General features: G+C 40.3%; 1 protein-coding gene across 3 annotated transcripts in view; it reads left to right on the forward strand.

Moving 5' to 3' along the window:
* The window catches only part of CPED1 (cadherin like and PC-esterase domain containing 1), a 327294-nt gene that overhangs the window by 287106 nt on the left and 14814 nt on the right, over positions 1–25374 (forward strand). For 2 of the 3 annotated variants that reach the window (XM_069588269.1, XM_069588268.1), the window contains 4 exons: positions 13162–13382; positions 13645–13746; positions 14209–14296; positions 18838–18984. In XM_069588269.1, the coding sequence (XP_069444370.1) occupies positions 13162–13382; positions 13645–13746; positions 14209–14296; positions 18838–18984 (558 nt within the window). Of the gene's footprint in view, positions 1–3178; positions 4685–13161; positions 13383–13644; positions 13747–14208; positions 14297–18837; positions 18985–25374 lie in introns of those variants that run through there. The other variant, XM_069588270.1, reaches the window with a different exon arrangement.

Consider the following 25374-nt stretch of genomic DNA (forward strand, 5'->3'; position numbering starts at 1 on the left):
ATTAAGTAGAAAGAGACAGAGACAGAGAAACAGAGACACAGAGAGCTCTACTGTTTTCTTCTTCTTATAAAGACACAAATCCCATCATGAAGCCTGCACCTTCATGGCCCCATCTAAAGCTGATTGGGGCTTCCCCAGTGGGTCAGTGGTAAAGAATCTGCCTGCCAGTGCAGGACACCCAGAAGACATGAGTTCGATCCCTGGGTCAGGAAGATCCCCTGGAGGAGGAAATGGCAAGCCACTCCAGTATTCTTGCCTGGAAAAGTCCCACGGATAGAGGAGCCTGGCAGGCTACAGTCCAAAGGGTTGCAGAGAGTCGGACATGACTTAGCAACTCAACAATAACAGACCTGATTGCCTCCTAAGGCTCTGCCTCCTACTACTGTCACCTGTCGAGGGTGGGATGGGGTTAGGGTTTCAGCAACTGAATTTTGGGAGGACAAAGCATGAAGACCACAATGCTGTCTTTGTTCAAGGCAAATTATTAGCAACTCCACAAAGTAATGATAGGAAAAAGGGAAGATCTTCTTACCTGTTAGAGAGAGATGCTGTTACGAAGACTGAAAATAAAGGCGTGTGTTCAGATCAGGAGATCCCTACACAGACCAGCCAGGGCTTCTCTTAGTGACTGTTTGGGTCCAGAACTGTCCTTCAGACATGCAAGCTCAGAAACTCAAATTTACCAGCACACTGACGATGGTCCTAATGGTAGGACCATGGTCCTAGTAAATTAGCATCCTGCTCTGCTTTGTTTACCAGGATGCTAATTTACTCTATACACAATAAGGAAGTATTGCACATTTTTATCAGAAGAGCACAACCAGAATTAACAAAACCATCCTGCAAGCAGCATGGAGAATGCCTGCCAGGAGGAGAAAATGGGTGTGGATGCCAGGGAGGCAGAGGCTGCTTAATGGAAAAATTCCATCATCGACACTGAGGAGGCAAAGAAAGTAGAATATGTATAGAATAATTCCATCAGTGTAAAACCTAATGCCTCCATGCTTACATACACAGAAAATTTCTGGAAGCAACAAGCCTTAAGAGTGATTACGTAAGTGTAGGGGAGTCGGGAAGGAGTGGGATGGTGGCAGGATTGGCCATATATACTGCCAGGCTGGGGGCAAAATGGAAATGCGGGACCCTGTGGTCAGTAATTATTATGAGTTCTGAGAAGGTAAAAGCAGAGCAAGAGAGCAAGTACAGACCCTTATACACACAGACCCTGTGTGAATGCCCAGGTCACATGGCCACAAAGACAGATCACGTAATAAATTATGGTTGTGTATGTGTGTGTGTGTGTGTGTGTGTGTGTGTGTGTGTGTGTTCAGTCATATCTGACTCTTTGCGACCCCATGGACTGTAGTCCACCAGCCTGGTCTGTCCACGGAATCTTCCAGGCAAGATTATTTGATTGTGTTGCCCTTTCCTTCTCCAGGGGATCTTCCTGACCCAGGGATTGAACCCTCGTCTCTTGCATCCCTTGCACTGGCAGGCAGATTCTTTACCAGTGCACCACCTGGGAAGCCTAAATTATGGTGGATCAAGTGTAAAGATATCTTTTTACATACAGGTTTCCTCCACTATCCACAAGTAGAGCTCTCCAATGAAGTCTTTGGTAAATCGAAATAGAGGAAGCTAAAGAGTACTCCCCGTTTTCTGAAAGTTCAATTTATAGTATTTTGCTTTCCTGAAACACCTATGTTAGTACCTGTTTTTGCTCACCAAAAGAAACCTAAAGAGAATTTTTGCTTTTAGGAAAAAAGCCTGTCCTAACATAGGTCTTTCATAAAAAGAAGTGGCATAAATTGAACTTTTGGAAAGCAGGGGATACATATAGGTATTACCTTTATTTTTACAATAGGTGAGCACCTTTTTAAATCTCCAAATCTGTTTTTTTAAAAAAGTTGTATACATCAGAACTTGGGCAGAGGTAGTGGAGATGAAAAGCAGGGGAAAACAGAAAGACATTTTGTATTCCGAATCACAGGATTTGGTAATGTGCAGACAGGTTTATGTACTCATACACCACACAGCACAGAGATGGTCGTGTCAATATTCACGATTATGACTATGATATAGCACTTATTTGCAGAAAGTTCCACTTATGATTAGGGGTTGGTAACAGAACATTGTCCCTTCTCATTCTATTTCTCATTCTCTATTTCTCATTCTCCCAGAGTAAAATGTAAATATACTTGTGATCTTGAAACTCTTTCCTTTCATTATTGAGACAGTTTCTCATCCTACCCAGAACTTTTTATAGTTACCATTCTATTTCAAAGACAAATGTTGGATTGGCCAAAAATTTCATTTGGATTTTACCATAGGCTGTGCCATAAGATATTATAGAAAAACCTAAGTGAACCTTTGGGCCAGTCCAATACATGTTAAAGCATATCGTTATAAAAATACAAAAAGAAGTAACACAAACATTTTTTTATAAACGCTCAACTTTTGGGGGAGGGTCAGTAGGGGACACTTTTTGCCATGTCAAACGTTCAAGAAAAGAAACATATTATTTGAGTGATATTACACAGAAATTCACTACAAACGCCTAAGTACAGCAGGGAGCAGTAAGTGCCTCTGACTGGCTCTCAGGAATGAAGTGCCTTTTTAATTCCTTGAAGACATTAGAGTAACTCTGCTGCCCCAGGTCAGAAACGTTGCAATCTCAGTTCTCCCTGACATGTTATCACAGAGTGGAATCCAGCTGATCACTGAGCACAGTTAAGCCCAGATCACTTTTTCTAACTTTTGGGCTGTCGCCTTGTTTATTCATTCACCTCGCTTTTGTTGAGCTACGAATCTGTTCTAGGTGTGCACAGCAGATCCTCCAACGTGCCAGATATCTAGTAAGTAAAGTAAAAGTAAGTAAAAAGTGTAGGAGAAGACAAATGAGAGAGGTGTGATCTTTACAGTACAGCACAATCATTGCAGAGGTTGGGAAAAGCCCAGAGGCTGATGCCTGCCCAGGCTGGGAGAGCCTTGAAGAGTTGCTGAAAGAGAAAGTGCCTGGGCAGAGTGGTGTTGGTAGTTATAAGCAATCTACCAATCACATGACTTTGAAATAGTTTAATTGAACTAGAAAAAAAATCTTCATTTTTCTCAAAAGAACCTGTAATGAGGATCATATCACTCGAGCTTAATGCTTCCTTTGATTTTTCTCTTACTGCAGGGAACAGACAATGGAGGGAACAGACAATGGGCAGGAACCAAGCAGATGAAGGGTACCTGGAGATGATTCTGAGTTACTCATGTTCAGTTTGCTCCAATTTATGCATCTTGGATTGTGTAAAAATGGAGACATACCTAGACATGCAGTTTCTAATGGTGCAGTGCCCTTCCTCATTTGAAGGCTTTCAATTAATATGGAAAATTCAATTTCAATTAATATGGAAAACTTTACAGTGAGAATCCAACATGTCACTGTTACCATGTATAGTAGTGCAAATATATTGTGCTACAAAAAACAGAACTTTATTTTAAATTTCAATCAAGGTGACCTTTAAGGAAATACATCAAACTGAGTTATCTTTCTCCAAAGAACCAAATTTAAAGGAGACAGAATTTGACTGTGCCCATGAGACTTATTGGAAATTTAGGCCTTCAGATAGTGTTCTACTTTCTTTAAAATCTCAAAGTACTCATTTTTCTCAGTTGAATTCCCTTATGTGGTTATTATGACCTTTTACATCATTTACTACTGCTTTACATTGATGAGTGGAAAGCTATACTTGGAAATGGAGGCCCACCTGTGGAGAAGAAACAAAACACAAATCAGTTGGGGTTTAAGAGGTGGTTCAAGTTTCCTGTAACTTTGACCGGGAATGTCACTGCACTTTATGTGTAAGAGGGGCCAAACTTTATACTTCACTCATTAGCCTTTACTTCTATGAATGGGAGGCTGGTCTCTGAGAAAAGATGACGGAGGGCTCCTCAGAGCATTTGTATCAGTTTCTATGGCATACTTGTTCGTGTCTGGAGGGGCAGGTAAATATGAGACCCCTTTTAAACTCTAAATTTATCCAAATATGAATTCTTTAATTTGTAGGCTTTTGTAAATATCCATAGGTTTTATGATGTACCATCGTGCTGAGTCAAAGCAAAATCCATTGAAAAAGTATAGGCTATGTGTTAAATTGTACTCTGATGAATGTCTCTAAATACATACACACCTCTTTCTTACTCAGTAAATTTTGAATGGAACATTTATAAAAATTTATCAGAGCATAGTTTTGTAATCACAGTGCAAAATACATAAGAAATAGTTTAGAAGGAGGATAATGAAATTTATAACTGAAAAAACTTAGGAGTCTGACCAAACTGAATAAAATGAGCTTGTATTTTGTTTGCTAGTTGAAAACATAGTTCAGCTGACAAACTCAGTAATTTTATTGCTCAGTATAAAATACCTGATAGAAGAGTACAATTAAGAAAGGAAAATATAAAAAGGCAATATTTACTGAAAGCATTTAAGCTCAGCTGTTAAAACAGGAAATGTAACTTACATTTTTAAAGCAATGTTTGCAAGTTAAGTACTGTCTTGGACTTAAAGGTGTTCACATATTTGAAGTACGCCCAACTTATAATATTATGTTCTGGTTAATATGTGAATTCCATTATGGTTACACAATTCATTGTTGCTTGTCAGTTTCAATAAAAAGAGGCGAATAGAAGGAAAGGAGTGTACCTGACTCTTACCAGGAAAGGATGGCATACACATAAAGCCCACAATACAGAGAAAAGGGCAAAATAGAAGGCACTTTTGTTCCAAGAAGCTAGACGATGCATGTCTAGGTGATATTGTTGTTTGTTTTCATTTTTGCCAAATTTCATGTGTTTTATAGTGACTTGCCTCTACGTCAATTTTCATCTGTTCTTGACCCCAAAGAGCACTTTGGTTGGTCATCTGTAGCCAGTTTGATCAAAATGCATCATTGAAAAACATTCATTGCAATCATATTACATTTCATCCAGAAATGCTTTGTTGAGCTTGATTTTCATCCTTCCCTAAATATCATTAGCCATCTGATTGATCTCAGCTTCATATTAGAGCTGACTCACCCTCTACTACCTCACTTGGCAGTTATCTTATGAGGGTGGTGGTGCTCAGTCATGAGGCTCATGGGAGTTACTTTCTAAATGTATAGGCTATGCTTGGCCCTGGACTAGATGTGATGAATAAGACTATTCCTCACTTCACTTTCATTTCCGTTATTTACCACGATGAGAGCGCCTCAGTGAGTAGGTGTTGCCAGGATTAATGGACAAGGGGCTCCTATATAATTTCCCCTCTTGGAAGGTCCCAGTGGGCTCCTATATAATTTCCCCTCTTGGAAGGTCCCAGTGGGCTCCTATATACTTTCCTCTCTTGGAAGGCCCCAGTGGGCTCCTATATAATTTCCCCTCTTGGAAGGTCCCAGTGGGCCCCTATTAACGTTCCCCTCTTGGAAGGTCCCAGTGGGCCCCTATATACTTTCCCCTCTTGGAAGGTCCCAGTGGGCCCCTATTAACGTTCCCCTCTTGGAAGGTCCCAGTGGGCCCCTATATACTTTCCCCTCTTGGAAGGTCCCAGTGGGCTCCTATTAACTGGCTGAAATCTCCGCTGGCATCTGCATGCACTTTGTTTGCTCTGAAGAAATATCCCCATTTCTGTGAATATTGAAGATAGAACTTATGCAAGAGGAAAGAAAGGAAGATAGGAAATTATTTTAAGTCAAGAATTTCTCCCCCTATCTGTTGATTCTACATATACCCACTTCTTTCCCAGCTCCAACAGATCAGAAAAATCTGAGACCCTAACAAGCTACCTGTTGAGTTATCACAGTGAGCCCCCATTGCCCCTCTTCATTTCTTTATAACTTGCTTTGCTAACTATTCCTTGTTACTTTTGGTGAGTTTGGAGAAAGGAGGTAATGGAGTAAAATATTTACATATTTAGGTGTCGCCATCATTAGTTCCCTTTATTCATGATGAAACAAAATGGGGTGAAAATTGTTTTATTTTGTATTTTAATCAAAAATTCTGAAAGTGTTTATTGCATTTTCACTGATAAATGATTGTTCTTGTTTGTATTTGTCCCAGAGAACCAATTTCTCTAAGAGTAGAAGTCCTTTTAGGCATCGTATGGATGATAAGGTTAGCCTTTCATATACTTCACGTTGTTGCTTAGTCACTTAGTTGTGTCTGTTTTGTGACCCCATGGACTGTAGCCCACCAGGCGCCACTGTTCATGGAATTTCTTAGGCGAAAATGCTGGAGTAGGTTGCCATTTCCTCCTCCAGGGGATCTTCCTGACCCAGGGATTGAAACCCAGGGATCTCCTGCACTGCAGGCAGATCCTTGACTGACTGAGCTACAAAGGAAGCCCTCTATATACTTCATGCTTTTGCCAATTCACAGGTGGAAAATCTGAATTTAGCGGTTTTTCTTTTTCCCCACACTTAGCATGTAAAAAAATGTGGTAAAGACTAGCTAGGCGATCATCAACTCATTTCTTTCACTTCCTGGCACAAAGCTTGACTACATTTCTCAGTCTCCCTTGCAGTCAGGTGTGTGACCATATGATTGGGTTTTAACCAATGGCAAGTGAGCAGCAGTGACAGGCCCATCCCTCCGGTGGGCCCGTAGGAAACCTGGCAGCTCTTTACTCCTCCCCCGGCTGGATGTCAACACCCAGTGAGTTCTCAGAAACTGTAGTGAGGAAGGCCAAGTCTACTACCCTGGAACCCTGAATGACCTCCCTGCCCCTACACATACCCCTGCCTCGAACCACCTGGACCGTTTTCCTGAAGAAGTAAACGTCAATAGTGTTCAGGCCGCTATACATTTCAAGGCTCTATTTGTTAATAGCACTTAGCCTATGTCACCTAATGCAGGGACTATATCATGTTGAGAAATTAGAAAAGAAAATAAAGATAATTAAACCATTGCATGGTTTTTAAGAAGACTTTTAAATTAAGTGCAAGCTTTAATAAAGCCTAAGAACAAGGTGTGCTTCTAAGTCTTATAGTCCATGGCGGTATGAAAAATAGTAGGAAAAACACCAGACCTTATACTTTTCAGTGACACCCCACATGTCAAGTTTGGGGAATAGAAACAGATGCAAAACTCTTCTAAACACATCTTTGTTTCCTGATGATGAGCTGAGATCCAGCCTCTCATGCCACATTGAGACACAGACGTTTCTGCTCCTCTCCAGAGCCCACATTGATGGAGGTAGACTCCTTGCATTGCACCCCAGGACCGGAAGAGAGATGCTGCATAGGAAAATGCCGTTCAATCTTTGGAATAAAGCTGCTACTGGAATCCAAAATATTATTAATATTATTCCTGTGATGGGCTTTATTGAGCCAATGCATAATCCTTCCATCTTAGTCCATTGTTCTATAGAAGTAGAAGCAAAGTTACTTAAGCTGATTATTTTTGCATGAGTTTTCAAAATGCTTTTAAACACAAGGATTTAATCTAATTGCTGCCGCTATTGCTGACTGATTTTTTAATTCACATAAAAAGCCAATATATGTTCATTTAGAAAATGCATATTTTTAGTGAAAAGAATAAACTGTCATGGTATCATCACTTCAAAACAACCAGGGTCTTCTCTATGCATTCATATGCTTTACTTTTCCAAAAATTCAATAATATTTATATTCTGATTATAATCAGCTTTTTATAAAAGTAAATTAAAATGTTCCACATCAGAATATACCCTTATTTCAATATCATTGTTTAAAGAGTAAGCAAGTTAAAGTATATGATTATACCTTAATATAATCAACCTGATAGGTATATGTTATGTTGCTTCCAACTTATTTTGCTTTTAAAATATGTTTTCATGGGCATTCTCAATTATTTCTTAAAAGTGGAAAACTGCCAATTTATATACACATCAAAGTTTCCAATCTTCCATTAACAAATAAAGACTAATTTTTACTCTGGGCACTATTCTGGACACTTGAAATTCAACAGTTAAATAAAAGAAAGAAAAAACTTTCCCCTGTGGTGCTTAATGTCATTGGAGCTTTAAAAAATATTGATAAGGGGAAAAACAATTGCTTTAATATTTTATTGCTAACTGATTATTTTTATAATTGCATATGGTTCTTCTTTGATTGCATCTGCCAGCCAACACCTGTGCATGCTAGTATATGGTAGTAATTTTCACAGGAAAGAAGAATTTTTTACAAATTGTATGGCTAGTTGTACGTATATGTTATGATAATTTAGACCTTTACAATGGAAGTTGAAAACAAATAGCCTGCTCATTTCCTTTTAAAAATTCACCAAGTAGAATGATCTAAATAAAGGCCAAATACAAATCATGTGCTGAAAAGAACCACGCTTATTCCTAGTATTATTTTCTAGTTGTGTGCATTTTAAAAGCTATTTTGAAGTAAGAAATCTTTTAGTTAAGAATACCAATTAACCTCTTCCAAAAACGGCTTCCTCTACAGAACCAGCAATCTTAAATTCACAAGTGCATTTACATCTTAGTTATAATTTATCATTTCTATCTCTCAGGAATAGGAAGGCATTGGGATAGAATAATTCTCCAGAACATAGTCTTCTATATCAGAGCTGTGTCTACTAGATTCAAAACATGCTATCTTGCTGTTTGCAATTTAGGAAAACTTGTTTTGCAGATGGTGGTGGTATTTTGCAGATGCCCCTTCCTTCTCCCTGGAGCTTGTTAGTTACTGATGAGCAGTGGAGACATGAGGGAATTTTCAGAGGTTGTCAGTCTGCTTGATTCAGAACGTGCTTCACCAGCAACCTACAAGCCCTGTTGAGAGTCTGTAACAGGGTTAGTAGGACAAGAGAGAGGATGCTGTGATTTAGGTGCTTCCTATCTTCACTGACTTTTTCTTTGAAATAGCTAATGAATTTAAAGTGCCTAGGGACTTGTTGGCAGTCCCATGCTTAAGACTCTGTACTTCCACTACAGGAAGCGCAGGTTTGATCCCTAGTCAGGGAACTAAGATCTCACATGTCAACTGATCCCAGAGTACATATTACATAAAACCAACAATTAACAGCCAAAGTACATACTACAGTAACACAGAACAATACAGAAATGCAGCCACTTGGAAACTGAAGCTCCCTCTCCTAAATCTTGGATCAATGAGAAATCAAAGATAGTTACAGAATGCTTGTAAGAAAAAAATCATGCGAACTATTTCCTATTGAAACAAAGCAAATTGATGGCATTAAATTGGTGTCATATAAAATAAAATAAAGAGCCTAGCAGCACACTGACTCAAAAGACATGAGTTGGAGCCAGTTCTGGGAGATAGTGAAGGATGGGAAAGCCTGGCATGCTGCAGTCAGTGGGGTTGCAACGAGTTGGACTCAACTTAGCAACTGAACAACAAACAACCAATCAGTGCACTGCAGGGCACTCAGAAGCATTCCAAAACGCTTCTTGCCTGTCCTGTGCCTTCATGATGGCTCTCACTTGTTGTGTGCTGGGTGCCAGAAATAAGTATTTAAAAGCTCAGTAAAGTCTTTTATGGTATTGCCATTATTTTCCCCAATTTACACATAAGGAAATGAACCCACGAAGAGGTCACCTACTTTGTCTAAGATCATCTGATTAATAAATAACAGTACCTAAAATTCTGAAAAACAGATTCTTTCCCTCTGTCATGCATTGGTGGTCTGCATTTTCCTACAACCCCACAGAAAATACTGGACATTTAGAAAATATGTTTTCTCTTAGGAATAGGCAGCTACTTGGATTTTCTTCAGCTTCTATAGCCCACAACACAGACGCCCAGTGATCTTACTGGCTGCCCAGTGATAATGCTAGGAGGGACTACATCTTGATACTGAAATGGAAAGAATCTGTAAGAAGAATCTGTAGTGGAAATTTAGCTCAACTGGATTGCCAAGGTCCCTTACTGATATTAAGAGCTGAATTGTGTTTCTACCCAACCAGATTCATATTTTGAAGTCCTAGCTCTCAGTACTTCAGAATCTGACTGTATTTGGAGACAGGGCCTCAAAAGGGGTAATTAAGGAAAAATGGGGGCTTGCCTGGTGGCTCAATGGTAAAGAATCTGCCTGCAATGCAAGAAACCTGGTTTGATCCCTGGGTTAGGAAGATCCCCTGGAGGAAGAAATGACAACCCACTCCAGTATTCTTGCCTGGAGAATCCCATGGACCTAGGAGCCTGTGGGGCTACAGTTCACGGGGTCACAAAGAGTCAAACACGACTGAGAGACTGAACACGCATACACAAGGAAAACTAAGGTCGTTATGCTGGGCCCTAATCCAATATGACTAGTGTCTTTATAAGTAGAGGAGATTAAGGCATAGACATACACAGGAGACCGCATGCGGATACAGAGAAGACGACCATCTACAAGTCGAGCAGAAATGTCCTCAGAAGAAACCAACCACGCAAATACTTTGATCTTGGACTACGAGGCAAGAATCATGAGAAAATAAATGTGGGTTATTTAAGCTACCCAGTCTGTGTTGCTTTGTTACGATAGCCTTAGCAAACTATTAACAGCACAAATGAAGCTGGGTTTTACTAGTCTCTGAAATGAAGAGCTTTTCTGATTATTCAGAGTTCTTTGTTAAAATCAGAATTCTGGACCAGAAAAGCAAACAAATAGTTATAGGTCAAATCCAGTAAGGAAAATTTCAAGTGATTTCACAGAGTATTTTTCTTATACTGGGATGTTGACACTCCAGATGGAACTTGACCTGGAGGATCAGTGACTGGGGCCTTGACATCTTAGGTCACTCTGTTGAGCTTGGCGATGCTCATTGTAATAGTGATTGGAAAGGAAATTCTGAAAGAGAATGCCTTCCGGATTTCTTCACACTGCTCCTTGAATATACCATGAAAGAATAAACCTTTGCAGAGTCTCACTAAATTCATTATGGATGGATGAATGCAGTAGTGCCTGACAAGTGATGGCAGTGACCGCTTTAGAATATGTGTGTGACTATTGCAAAGGGGGCTTCCCAGGTGGCGCCGGTGGTAAAGAACCTGCCTGTCAGTTCAGGGCACATAAAAGATGTGGGTTCAATCCTTGGGTCAGGAAGATCCTCTAGAGGTGGGCATGGCAACCCACTCTAGTATTCTTGCCTGAAGAATCCCATGGACAGAGGAGCCTGGTGGGCTATGGTCCACGGGGTCACAAAGAGCTGGACATGACTGAAGCAGCTTAGCATGCAGCACATGATCCAAAGGGAAATCTCAACAGAAAGAGTAAAGACCTGAAGAAGGAATTAAACCTTATCCAGAGACATTAAAAGGAATTGTCTCTAACAAAAGTCCCTTTGACTTTCAGTTCAATAAATATTTTTCTAAATGCATGCATAATACTATGGAGGAAATCAGAATTTAGAAATTAACCTTGACTCTGACCTTAAATACATATTGATATGATATAAGAAAAAAGATAGAGTCACAAATAGCAGTAATTTCATGTAGTCTTTGATAAAATCAGTAATGGAACTGAAAATTATAAGGAAGTCACAGAGGACAGAAGGGTCATCCTGACTGAGGCATTGGACAAGACCCTCTAGGAGAGAAGTCTGTGTTAAGTCTGGAGGTTGTGTAGCATTTACACAGACTATTTTGCAGAGGGCAGGGCTTTCTAGGCAGATGGATTAGCACGAGGAAAAACAGATGTTGTTGACTGCAAATCATGTTCAGTGAAAAAGTAGAAATCTGACCTGCTTACTCGAAGGAAAGTGTTGAGAGGATGGGGCCATTGACCCTGTACTTGGAGATCAAGGACTTGGATTTGAGTCCTGTGTTCCCCATTTACTAGATTTATAACCTCAATCTCTCTGAGCCTCAAATACCTCATCTGTGAAACGAGATAATGACCCACATCTCATGATTATGGAGATTAAAAGTGAGTACTCAGTGTAAAATCTCCACCTAGCAAAAGCTGATATGCAATAAAAATTCAGTAAATGTTAACTGAACCTCAGAGTTAAAACCTGACTCCGCAGAACATGGAGAGCTGATAAGGTTTTTGAGCATGAAAGGGAGATGAGACATTTGGAAATTTATCGCAGGATTACTGCGTGGAGAATGAATTAGAGGGCAGCCATGGTGCAAGAGGGCTTCCCTGGTGGTTCAGATGGTCAAGAATCTGCCTGCATTGCAGGAGACCTGGGTTTGATCGCTGGGTCAGGAAGATTCCCTGGAGAAGGAAACAGCAACCCACTCTAGTATTCTTGCCTGGATAATTCCAAGGACAGAGGAGCCTGGCAGGCTACAGTCCATGACATGGCAGAGTTAGACATGACTGGGCAGCTCACACATATGGTTCAAGAAGATCCATTAAGCAAGTGTTAACAGTAGCACAAGGAGTTCCCTGGTAGCTCAGACGGTAAAGCGTCTGTCTACAATGCGGGAGACCCGGGTTCCATCCCTGGGTCGGGAAGATCCCCTGGAGAAGGAAATGGCAATGCACTCTAGTACTATTGCCTGGAAAATCCCATGGACAGAGGAGCCTGGTAGGCTACAGTCCATGGGGTTGCAAAGAGTCAGACACGACTGAGCAACTTCACTAACAATAGCACACCTTTGAGGCCATGGGAGCCTCAAGCAGGACTGTGCTTATGGAATTTAAAGGAGGTGATAGATGAAAGGCTTCCATGGCAAATGGCCCTGGGATGTGCACCCTGGAACACAGACTGCTTTTCACAAAATCAAATTCTAGTTTTGTGGCTCTTTTCTCAAGTAGTAGCATGACCTCTATTGAGCTAGCTAACCTCTGTGGATTCCCAGTTTTCTCATCTACAAAACAAAAAGATTGCAACATCTCTAAGTACTCTTACAGCACTAGAATACTTCATGCCTATTTGAATCAATAACACGTTAAGCTGATTAGATGAGAAAGTGAAGTGCCTAAGAGGGATAGAGAAATTAAAGATAGCATAAAGAAAGCAAAGAGCTTTAAGCATGAGTTAGTGGGTCAGTAGATGATGTCACTACTAGGAATATGGAAAAGGAAAAAGAATAGGCTTGGGAAAGAAGAATTTATGTCATTTCTAACAGTTTAAAGGGCTGTCCTTCGACTGGACATATGTCTCTGTTTTCATCAGGTTACTTGTTTGATATTGTCTTCTATATCTTGTACACATCAGATTTGAAAGCAAAGTTTTTTTTTAACTTGTAGATTCTTTTCATTGGAGACTCAACCAACAGAGGGATAATGTACTATCTGATTGAAAGATTGAATGAAACCCTGCAGGATTGGCAGAAAGTGCATGGCACTAAATTCTACCACAATGTCAATGGAGGGAAGACCTTGATCAGTTATTCCTACTATCCCCGGTTTTGGATGAGCGCTTCCTTGAGACCAACATTTGAAAAAGCCCTTGAACATCTCTTGCAAAGGTACAATGGAACAGTTTTGAATGAAACCATACCACAATGTAGTGATGTTTTACTAGCAGTCATGATTGTTTGCTGTGTTTCAGACGTGCTGAAAAGTTCAAATACCAAGTATTAATAATATGGCTGAAAACAAGGTAGAAATGATAAGGAGGTCTTGTGATCAGGATGCCAGCTAGGGTTCAATGAAATGTGAGGCAGTGCTGTTAAAATGTTTACCATCTGTTTCAAAGCAACACGTGTTGTTTTTCTTTCTGGATTTCAGATCAGGTCCCCTGGAGAATACCAGCCAGACTGTATTGGTTGTTGGTGGTGTTCAGTGGCTTAATTCCAATCACCTGCAAATTATTCACAAGGTTTTAAAAAGGTAAATTCCTGCAACAATAATTATCATTTGTATTCTAAGTAAAAAAAAAAAATTACTCTTGATGTGAGTGGATTTTATCAAGATTTTACATAAAGGACAACTTGTAATTTAAAATCCAGCAGTTCAAGTCCAGTTTAAAATGTTTCAAAAATACTTTTGTATCCAATCACAACATGGCTCTTTAGCATCCAAGTCTCCATTTGCTTCAGATCAAAACATGCCCACTGACACATAAAACTATCCACACACACACACACACACACACGCACACACACACAGACACACACACACAAATTAATGTACAGCATTAATTTTAATGTACAGCAAATTCTATAAAATGAGAATTTAGTCCTATAGGGCAAATAACACATTCTAAAGGAATTCCACTCCATTTGCTTGTGTAAATACAGACATCTAGAAATGTCATCAGAGTTTATGACTTGAGATCTGCTTATTTCACAGGGAAAACTTACTCAATATCCTTGTGATCATCAAAACGTTGGGGATTGGATTTCATTTGCCAGTGGATGGAGTGCACTTCTTAACACAGGTAAATCCATATTTTCCAGGCTGTGTGAATTTCATGGTTCCTCTAAGGATCCTTGCTGGTGTCTTAAAAAGGACCCAAAAGGCACTGTATAATATTCAACAACCTTCATAAAATTCAAAGCAGATGGTACACTTAAGGATTATGATTTCAAATCAGTTATAATGATTCCTGGAAATAAGGGGACAGTTCAGTTCAGTCACTCAGTCATGTCCTACTCTTTGAAGTCCCATGGACTGCAGCATGCCAGGCCCCCCTATCCATCATCAACTCCCGGAGCCTACTCAAACTCATGTGATGCCATCCAACCATCTCATCCTCTGTCGTCCCCTTCTCCTCCTACTCTCAATCTTTCCCAGCATCAGGGTCTTTTCACATGAGTTAGTTCTTTACATCAGGTGGCCAAAGTATTGGAGTTTCAGCTTCAGCATCAGTCCTTCCAGTGAACACCCAGGACTGATCTCCTTTAGAATGGACTGGTTGGATCTCCTCGCAGACCAAGGGACTCTCAAGAGCCTTCTCCAACACCACAGTTCAAAAGCATCAGTTCTTTGGCGCTCAGCTTTCTTCACAGTCCAACTCTCACATCCATACATGACTACTGGATAAACCATGGCTTTGACTAAATGGACCTTTGTTGGCAAAGTAATGTCTCTGCTTTTGAATATGCTATCTAGGTTGGTCATCACTTTTCTTCCAAGGAGTAAGCATCTTTTAATTTCATGGCTGCAGTCACCATCTGCAGTGATTCTGAATCCCCCCAAAATAAAGTCTCTGTTTCCATTGTTTCCCATAAGGGAACATAAGGGGACACCAGCCCATAAATAATGCTTTGAATTCATAAAGAAGAAAGTGGGAGCAGGGTTTGAAAAAATAAAAACCTGAGGGTTAGATGAGAGGGCTTATGTTGTAAGTATCCTCTTACCTTGTTCATGTTTCAGACACTGTAAAGGTTCCTGATAAAATCATATGTGAAATTGTCAGTATCAATGAGTAATTTGGAAAAGAGTGGCTTTGGGGAAGAGGATTTCTGACTGATTGCTTTCAGAATTCGTCACTGAAGTAGTATCATTAATTTTGCCTCAGGTTGGATGTTTATAAATGAAAGGAGTTGAGGCCTCTGATCAGTTCTCATAGAAGACAGTAAATTGGTAGTCTCAACACTAAATACAAGTCTCATAAAAGAAAGACACCATCTGTAGGTAAGAGAACCAGCTGCTCTTGCTCAGCATGGAGAGCTCACAGACAGCCCGGATTGTGTGCAGTTGCTCAGGGGGAGCTCAGGAAGCACGGGGAACTGGGGAGACAGGAAGTTGTCCATTGAATGTGTCAACCAAGTGAGATTTATTTTTGTGTCAATTACGAGTGCTCCTGGCTTTCTCCAGCACACATCACAGGATCCCCCTCTCCTTTCTCGAAACTTTACTTTCCTGGCCACCAGATCTGTGATGCAGAAGCATGAGAAACAGTAGAAAGTGGCCAAAGTAAAACCACCAGATTCAGCTTCTTGAAGTCAGGCGGGGTTAAGGTCATGTAAAGTGAGTTGAGACATTTGGCATGTAGGGTAGCTGAAGGGTTTAAGACAGTCAGGGATTAGAAGAGGGGTCTTTTGATCATTTCTTCTATGGGTTATGAGTTGAATCTCCTTTAATGTTATTTGAGGTCTGCAGGTCATGTTTGCTTTTCATTCTTGAGGACTCTGGTAGCTCCATATTTCTTCCTTGATTGCGGCCTCTCAACCGGAACTGGAGGAACTGTGATGCCTCCAGGTAGATTTAGAATGAACTCGTCTCAGCAAAGAGATCTTTGGCACTTACCATATGCCAGATACCATGAACCGTTGTGCCTGCTGTCAGGGCTTCGATGGTGCTCCTCAGTTTTGCAGACTTGGTGAAGATGAAAGGAAGGAAGAAGAGGAAGGGAAATGATAAAACAAAAGAGGAAGTTATGGTAGTAAGTGGAGGCGGAAAAGAAACCTGAACTCGTCATCAGACCTTGGCATTCATCATCCTCATCGTGGCCACTCAAGATGTGGCCTCCACCTTCCTAGGTAGACTTAGTCCTAGCATCCAGTGCACATGCACCGATGTGTACTCACATGTATACACACACACGTGTGCACACACACGCACACACTCACTCCACCACTGAGTGTTTCGGCTCCCCAAGCACGCCTAGCTCTCAGTCACCCCCAGATCTTTAAAGCTACTGTTCCCTCTTCTCGGAGCCCACTCTCCACCACCTTCTCACCTGGGAAGCTTTTGGTCACCCTTCCAGTGCAGTTTCCTCTGAGAAAACTTAATTGAGGACTTTTGGATTGAGAAGACCCTGGACTCAACTGGTTCTTCCTGCCATGAGCTCCTGTAACTGGTGCCCTTGTTTGTGTCCCTTAACAGATCCCGGGCTTGGTTGTCTGTCTCCCCTTCTAGTCTAATCTCAGTGGGAGCAAGGTCAGTGTTGAGGGGGAGGTCTGCATTGCTCATTCTGGTCCCCAAATGCAAACCACAAATCTCAGCACACAGGAGACTCTCAGAAAGCCTCTTTTCCTTTGGGCAGAGCCTCAATCAAAACTCAGCCCCTTTTCTAAATTTGGACCATCTCAGAAGGGCTTTCCCAGCTCTAGCACTTCTGGTGAGATCAGCAAAAGCCTGTGTTGCAACAATACTGCAGTTCAACTTCTCTCTCTACCCAGTTTGTCTTCCCTCACTCCCTTGGAGGTGTTGATCCCAAGGAGGGGGGGGGATCCTCCTGGTGGCCCCCTGCATGCCAGTTTCTGGCTCAGAGTCTCTTTCTCAGAGAACTGACCTTCTCTAGAAACCACTTACTGCAAAGTTTCTTCTATTTTTTACAACTGGGCACCTTAAAGCTGAGAGGGTGCTTGTAACCAGACAAGAAAACACTTCACAAATATCATTGAGCACCTTGAGCAGTATTTTTCAGGTGATGACACAGACTGTTTCCCATCTTTTCCTTTTCTTCCAGATTTCTCCTTTATGATCCTTCTCTATTCACTACCTTTATTTGGGGAGAAACACTCTTCTTTGTATGTCACCAAAATAGCTGTGCAAGCACAGAAAAGACAGAAAATTAGACACCTTTGTACTGCTTCTTTTATCTTACAGTTGGATTAACAAATGCAAATAATTATTTGCTTTTTTACCTTGAAAAAAAATTTTTTTTATCTTTAGAAAAGGAAGGGGGAATACAATTCCCTCCCCATGGCAGTATGGGTTCTCAAAGAGACATACACCAGGACAGGATCAACCAGATAAGGGGATTTATTGGAAAGAACATCTGAGAAGAATAAAAAGGAGGGGGCAGGGGTAGGTGGGAAGAGTTTCAGACCACACCACTCAATACATATCACTCAGTCTTACACCAAATATATCTTGAGTGTCCACTATGTACTGGGAACCGTGTTTGGCTGTAATGTGTCTGATACAAAGGGGGTGGAAGAAGGGTGGATTAGGTATGAAGAGTCTCAGACTATAGGTAAGTCTGAGAAAGCCTTGTTCAAGCCAATGAGGAATCCTGGAGCCATTATACTTAGTGAAGGGGTCCCTCTTCTCAACAGTGGACCTAAACTAGAACCTCTGCTGATCTCCATTAATGTCTTGAGCATGGTTGGGTTGGGAGGGAGGAATATGAATTACAGAAGTGACAGATGGAGACTTCACTCCCTTCTGAGGCTCCCAGAAGCCCACTCCCCCTGTTTCCCCACTCCCACCCAACAGCAAGCCTCACTCTGCTCAGGAAGCCCTCTTGAAGTCTGCCATGCCCCTGCAGAGCTATTCCCTTTTCTCTCCCAAGCCAGAGTCTGATTTGTGTGCAGGAGCTCAGGTGCTTTGTGACCCTTTGGACTCTAGGCCGCCAGGCTCCTCTGTCCATGGGTTTCTCTAAGCAAGAATCCTGGAGAGGGTTGCCATGCCCTCCTCTAGGGGATCTTCCTGACCCAGGGATCAAACCCACGTCTCAGGCATTTCCCACATTACAGGCAGATTCTTTACCACTGAGCCATCAGGGAAGCCCAGATTCTGGTATATTTCCCTCCAATAAAGGACTTAGTAAATATTTACATATTTGTTTCTCCTGTTTGAATGTTCTGTCTTAAGAACAGTCACTATGGTTTATTTACCTTTGTATACCTGTCCCTCAGCACAGAGCTGAATGCAAAACAGATACTAATTAATATTCAAATGAAAAATTCTAGTAAATGGAGATAGAATTTGTGATTTTCAAGTCTTGGTTTTTAAATTGAGAATTTTAGATACAACAGTGGATCTCTGTGGACAATAAACCTAACCACTTTTCATAGAAGAAAGTTCTGAACTGTGCTACTATAGACATTGATGTATTGCTATTTTATATATGCACAGATATTTATATTTTGAAAAACTAGAACACATCTTAAAGAAATTCATTCTTTGTCTTACAGTAAGATCAATCTGTAAAAACGATGACTTTTATGTGATTTTAACTTGAGTTTTTAAATCATAAAACAGTCCTTTTAATCAAAATTCTCACTCTTCTCTTTTCCAATACAGAGTGAAGTTCAGAATTTATGGAAAAAAAATTTGATTATCCTGGAAGCTGCAAAAAAATATGGCTATGAAGTGGTTGACACATTTGCTATAACCATGGGGCGACACAAAGAGTTTTTGCAGGGGACATGTGGGTGTCATTTCCATGAGGTATTTATGCTGACTTTCTGATTTTTGTAGTTTTTGATTTTTTAAAATTTCATTGCATCTTTAATTGCATTGTCAATCTTATTTTGCATCAAAGAAACTATGTCTGGAGGAGATTAAATAATGTATTCATCATCACTCAGCCAAATAAAGTAGTAGTCACAACTCGAGGCTCTACAAAATGAACTTTTAAAATAATTAGTGTTTATATAGACACCTGAAGACTAGAATCGCTGGCCAACATAAACAGGAAGATGGAGAACACTTGCCTCTTCTAGTAGACTCTGAGACTTCCACCAGAAATTCTGTCCACAGGAGGTGGGAGGTGCCTTTAATGGAAACAGATTGAAAACAAGGCAATTTAATTGCTAAATTGATAGATTACCTTCCTCAATTGGTTTATCCAATGCATTAACAGAAGAGACTGTGTTTTGAAAAGTTTTTTGTTCCTCATGGTAAAATTGATTTTTATTTGTAGCTAGTAATTAAATAGTCTTAGCTGATAAAGTGTTAGCAGAAAATATTTTTTCTTCCTTGCTTCCCCACCCCATCCTTTCAAACTCTGTGCGTTATTTCCTCCCTGCATTTGCGTAAACTCTTGTTGGTCCCATAATTCTAATGCCACTTTTGGATAATAATAAGACTTCAGTCACATTCAGGCGTAAGGAGACTCTCACTTCAGTACTAAAATTGCCCAGACCTCTCTTATAACGACATGAAATGATTTCTTTCCCCCAGCTCAGCCTTGCCTCAGTCTCAAAAGCCCAAAGAGAAAGTGTACAGGAGGCTTCTTTCCTATTTCTGCATCATGCTTTGCCTCTCTTCTTCTCCCATCCCTTTCTCCATTGGGTCAGGTTGCATGCCTGCATCCATGCATGCTAAATTGCTTCAGCTGTGTCTGACTCTTTTTGAACCTATGGACTGTAGCACGCTAGGTTCCTCTGTTCATGGGATTCTCCAGGCAAGAATAATGGAGTGGGTTGCCATGCTCTTCAGGGGATCATCCTGACCCGGGGATCCAACCCATGTGTCCTACACTGCAGGCAGATTCTTTACTGCTGAGCCACTGAATAAGCCCTTGGGTCAGGTTAGGGTGATGTTAAGGGCAACAAAAGTCTTACTTGAGGAGCATAAGCCTAATCCATGAATGTACTTTCTGGGGATAGCATGGTAATTCTTTCTGTCTAGGGTGCTCATGTGGGCTTCCTTGAAGACACCCCTACTGGGCCCTCTGATAATAGCTTCTTTGACAGAGGAATACTTCCCTTACAGCTGTATTCCTTCCTTAGCCCCTTGGCTTCCAATTGTCCATCCTCCTGTTTGCGGGTCATTGCTTCTCCAGGCATCCTCTTGGAAAATATACAGCATGACACTCGGGGCTTGCTAGTTGCCCCCGTGTTGTCCACAAGAAACCCTTGCTGTGCTGTTGCCAGACACATCGTGAGCTCCCAGTGCAGCCCTGCCTCTTTTGCTCCTCTTTTTCTCTCTCTACTCTCACTCTTGCTCTCTCACTCTCTGCCACTTCAAAGCTGATCCATAGCATCATGTCTCATACCAGTTCTCATGCTTCCAGTCCCCAGAGGACACATGTCTACCTCTCAAATTTGGTGTCTTAAAGTCCCGCCTCACTTAGCTTAAAGCAGGAATGAAGCAACCACCCAAGATGGAAAAAGACCACAAAGTTTAAGAACGTCCTTCATAGAAATTCTTTCTCTTCCTTATTCTCCTTTGCCCAGCTCTTAATCAGACAAGGGTTTGCTCAGCTGAATTTTGTCCACATTTTGGCAAGTTTTGCACATATTACCACTACACTGCTTTCGACGATGAGGTTACTTAGCTCCTATTGTTGACTCTAGATCTCAGGAGCTTCAGCAGAAACTGAATGAACATTGTCTTGGTTGATAATCCTCTCAGATACTGATTCAAATGTTCTTTCTTGTGTCCCTTTGTAAACCAGAGTGCAGTCACGAGTGAGATGACCACTCTAAAAGTTTCTTCTGATCCTGTTTTTCAGCCCTAAGATGACTGTTATAATCCATCTTGATCCTCAGATTTTTATGAATATCCAAAAGTTATTGACACTGCATTGGTTCTTCTGTACATTCTGCAAATGGAGTCAGGTCACACTTTTGTGTGATATATGGAACTGCATCTCAGAGAGGCAAGAGGCTGCACCAACAGTAGAAAGCATGGCATTTCAAGTTTAGATTTTAGTAACTTGAAGCTTGGCCATGCCATTGCAGAACAGATTTTAAGCTGTAGCATACTGTGTGTTTACTTACTTCTTCCATAAGAAAATATCCTTCTGGGGCCTATCCTATTTGTAAGAGGTCAAGACTGAGAAACACAAGAGCAGGCAGCTTGGAAGAGGAAGAAACAGTGAACTTGCAACTGAACCAGCCCTGTATCAGAGTTGGCTGCAAAAGCAAGCCAAAGGTTGTCAACCCACAGAAACTGAGACTTTGAAAGACAACATACAGATTGGGTTTTCCCCCTCATTTAGAAAAGGTTTATCTGTTTATTTTTACATAATGTGTCTTCAGTTAGTATTTTGGGGGAGGATATCTGTTTTTCTTTTTTTCAGTTTCAGTGCTCTGGAAGTCTAAAAAGAGAAATCTTCCAGTGATTTCTCACATGGCTCCAATTAAAATCCTGAAGATGCAGGAATTCCCCCACAGTCCAGTGGTTAGGGCTCTACCTTCTCACTACCAAAGGCCCAGGTTCAATTCCTGCTCAGAAACTAAAATCCCACAAGCCGCGTGGTGTGGCCAATAAATAAATAAATGATAAAAACAGAAGATGCCTTTCCCACATGATTGCATTATGTATATCTTCTGCCACAGAATTGACTAGTTGACAGGGAGAGTCATGGAATTTGCAAACTCTTTGAGTCATCAGAACTAGAATACTGGCTTATAAATATTATTAATAAAAAATCCTTAATTTTCATAATCATGAGTTAAGCATGTCAGGGAAAATTACTTCATTCATTTGATTTTATAATTTTTGTGTACAGTTATTATATACAAATTATTTTTTATTAATCCTTATTTCTAATATGTGCCATCTTGATGCTAAGGTATATACATATCACCCAAATTTTCGCTGTTGATTCTGGAGCAGTGTTACCCATTTTGATGTTTTCATGTTGGAGCTGAAATATTTGTGGGAGCATTTGCCTTTCCAGTTACAACATAGAACTGATAAGATCATCTTTCTCAACTGACTCCCTTCATCACAAAGTCTCTAAAGTCATTCATCACAGAGGCCTAATTGTTGCTTAACTCTTGAACAATTTGTACCACTTGTACCTCAGGAAGTCTCCAGTGCTGACACTGAGTGTTTTATAAGCTTTCTAAACTGTCACCCAACATCTTAAATCACTGTTAGCCTATTATAAACAATCAAGAATATCTAAAGCATTTTGCAAAAAAGGATGGTTTAATGATGAATGTAGCAAGCTGGGAAAATGAAGATTATTGGTCTCATACAAAACATTAAAGGGCAGAAATTCATTAATAACAACCACATTTTCCTCTGTGCTCGACTCAGGAGCTGGCAAAAGAATTTGTCGTACAGTAAAAGCAAGAATTAAGATCTGTTGTATTAGAGCAAAAAGAATTTGAGTTTGGGAGCCTTGTATCTTTTGGTATTCAATGAAACCATTCCCATTATAGATTCACAGATACCTGAGAAAGATTGCTGTAATCATCAGTGTAAGATCTTGGTGTGTTCTCTTTGATTTGTGGTGAGAATTCTATCATAGACATAACAAACCAGCTCCAGTGGGCCCCTGTCGCCATAGGTGAGATTAAAGGTCTCAGGGTGTCTCTTTCATCTGTCAAAGCAGCAAGAGAGGGTGTGTTGCCATCATGAATCTATAAACAATTTTCCAACTGGTATGCATCAGTTTTGACTAAAATGTTCCTGCTGATTAGAAAAGCAGGTGTTTCTCTTCATGAGTAGAAATGGAATTTTGTTTTCCCAGTGTTTATACAGGACAACAAACAGGATCCAGGTAGCTCTTGCCCAAGAGTGGTTTTGGATGGTGCCTTTAGTTATGTGGCAAACATCAATTGTGAGTGAGCTAGAACTTGGAAAGGATGCAAAATTATTACCAGCCCACACCTGGTTACAGAAGGGGCAAATCTACAACCAATTGTTATGTGATTATTAGTTAGTCTAACCAGTTGTACAGACTTTCTGTGATGCCTGTCTTTTCTGGCAGATGTAGCTCTAGCTTTTGAATCAGTCAAACCCAAAACAAAACAAAATACCCAAACACTCCAACATCACTGCCCAGCCCTAATATCAACAGGTTTCCTTTGATTCTAGCACCTTGGAAAGAAGAGGTTTTCAGATCTGGGGCAGAAATGATTTCCTGTTATTATTTAATCTTAATTAAATTAACAAATGCTTATCTGACCTAGAAAGGTTTTCCTTCTGTATTTTGGACCTAAAGTTTTTCTTTTTTTCCTTCAAACTTTCAAAGTTTAACATGAGCACAATGAAGAAAAACATCTTTAAATTCATCTAGCTAAAAACCTGAAATATGGACTTTTCAAGAAAAAATAACTGATTCAAATATAATTATCTTGCATAGTAGATCCAAGAATTTAACTCTCATCATGGCTACTTTTAACAAATTAGTAATGGAAATCTAATTCAACAAATTTTGAGTGTCTGTGTAACTGCTGTACTCAGTGCTGTCAATAAAGTAGGAAAATATTTTATAGAATTCCCATGAGCATCTCAAACTTGACATGCATATTTAGAATTAATCTTCCCTTGAAGCTCTCTTCTTCTCTTGTATTCCTGAATTTATTCACTGTCATTTACAAGCTGTGGTCATCCTTGATTCCTCCTTATCTTTCTTCAGCCCCCTAACAACTTCCAACTAGCTAGTTACCAAATCCTTTTTATCTCCTAAATATTTTTCCGTCTTTCCCCTGTACTATGTTCCAATAGCCTTGACTTGTTTATTCTTTATCTTAATCATTTAGAAGAGTCCAGTTCTTGAGCTAAGCAGTGGGAATGCAAAAATAAATATGATACACTTTCTATCATCAACATGGTATAGTTAGAGAGCCAGGCATAAAAATCCATGTTATGAAACTGTATGTTAAAGAGATATAGAGAATTCCCTGGTAGTCCATTGGTTAAGACTTCACCTTCTAATGCAGGGGGTGCAGGTTAGATCCCTGGTTGGGGATCCCACATGCCTTGGGGCAAAAAAAACAAAACAAAACATAAAACAGAATCAATGTTGTAACAAATTCAATAAAGACCTAAAAAGAGAGAGGGAGATATAAATAGAGTATTGTAGTAACACCAAGAAGAGGTACCTAATCCACTCTGAAGATTGAGTGACCCTAAACTCCCCGTTTATTATTAAAGGGTGCATGTGCTCTGGCAAAGGTGATAAAGTAATAGCAGGAGGAATCATTCCTACCCCTTAAGACAGTGTGAACCAAAGTAGCTTTGAAATAGCCTGCTGTTCTCAGGAAACCACAAACAATTCTGTATATTGTAGAACATTGGTTATAAAAGGGGACTGGGAAAAGTTCATGGCCAGATCACGGTAAGAGTTTAGACTTTATCCTTTACGTGATGGAGAGTCAATGAAAGGTTTTGGTGAGACGTGAAATGATCATATATTTACTTCAAATAGGTCAGTCTGACAACTATGAAGAGGACAGATTTGAAAAGGACTAAGTCAGAGAGAAAAAGTAGACTTTTTAAAAAGCCAAGTGAGAGATGATAAAGGCTCACCCAAACCCAGACAAGAGACGCAATGATAAGAGAGAAGCAGACAACAGAAACCCTGTTTGTAAAAACATATCTGGAAATCTTATGAGTGGCATGAGGGAGTAGGAAGAATCAAAGATGATTCCTAACTTGGCTGACAGATGAGAGAACTGAATCAGCAACCGAGACAGAGAATAGTTGAGAAGGTATGGGGCTTAGGGAAACAATGATTAATTCTATTTTGAACATGTCATGTTCAAGATGTGTGTAGGACATCCCGGTGGAGGTCCCTAGTAGGTGGTTGGAGATAACGCATCTGAAGCTTGAGGGACAGGATGGGGCTGGAAAAAGAAATTTTAAGTCCTCAAAAAATAGGTAATGAACAAAACTGTGAACATAGATCATACAAAGAAAGTGAGTAGAGTTAGGAGAGCTCAGGAAGCAACTCTTGAAAACACCAATATTTAAGCAAAGTTTAGAGAAATAGGAGCATTTGAATTTAGAGAATAAACTGTTAGAGGAAAGTTCTGGTAGCCTGGGGTGCCATGGAAAGCCAAAAAGTGAAAATATATAAGGACAGATTGAATAGGGTTAATGTTGTCCAGAGTAATAGCTCTGTTAAGACAGGGACTTTAAAAGTCACTG

Source organism: Ovis canadensis, chromosome 4 (genome assembly GCF_042477335.2).
Source record: "Ovis canadensis isolate MfBH-ARS-UI-01 breed Bighorn chromosome 4, ARS-UI_OviCan_v2, whole genome shotgun sequence".
In the NCBI taxonomy this organism is placed as follows: domain Eukaryota; kingdom Metazoa; phylum Chordata; class Mammalia; order Artiodactyla; family Bovidae; genus Ovis; species Ovis canadensis.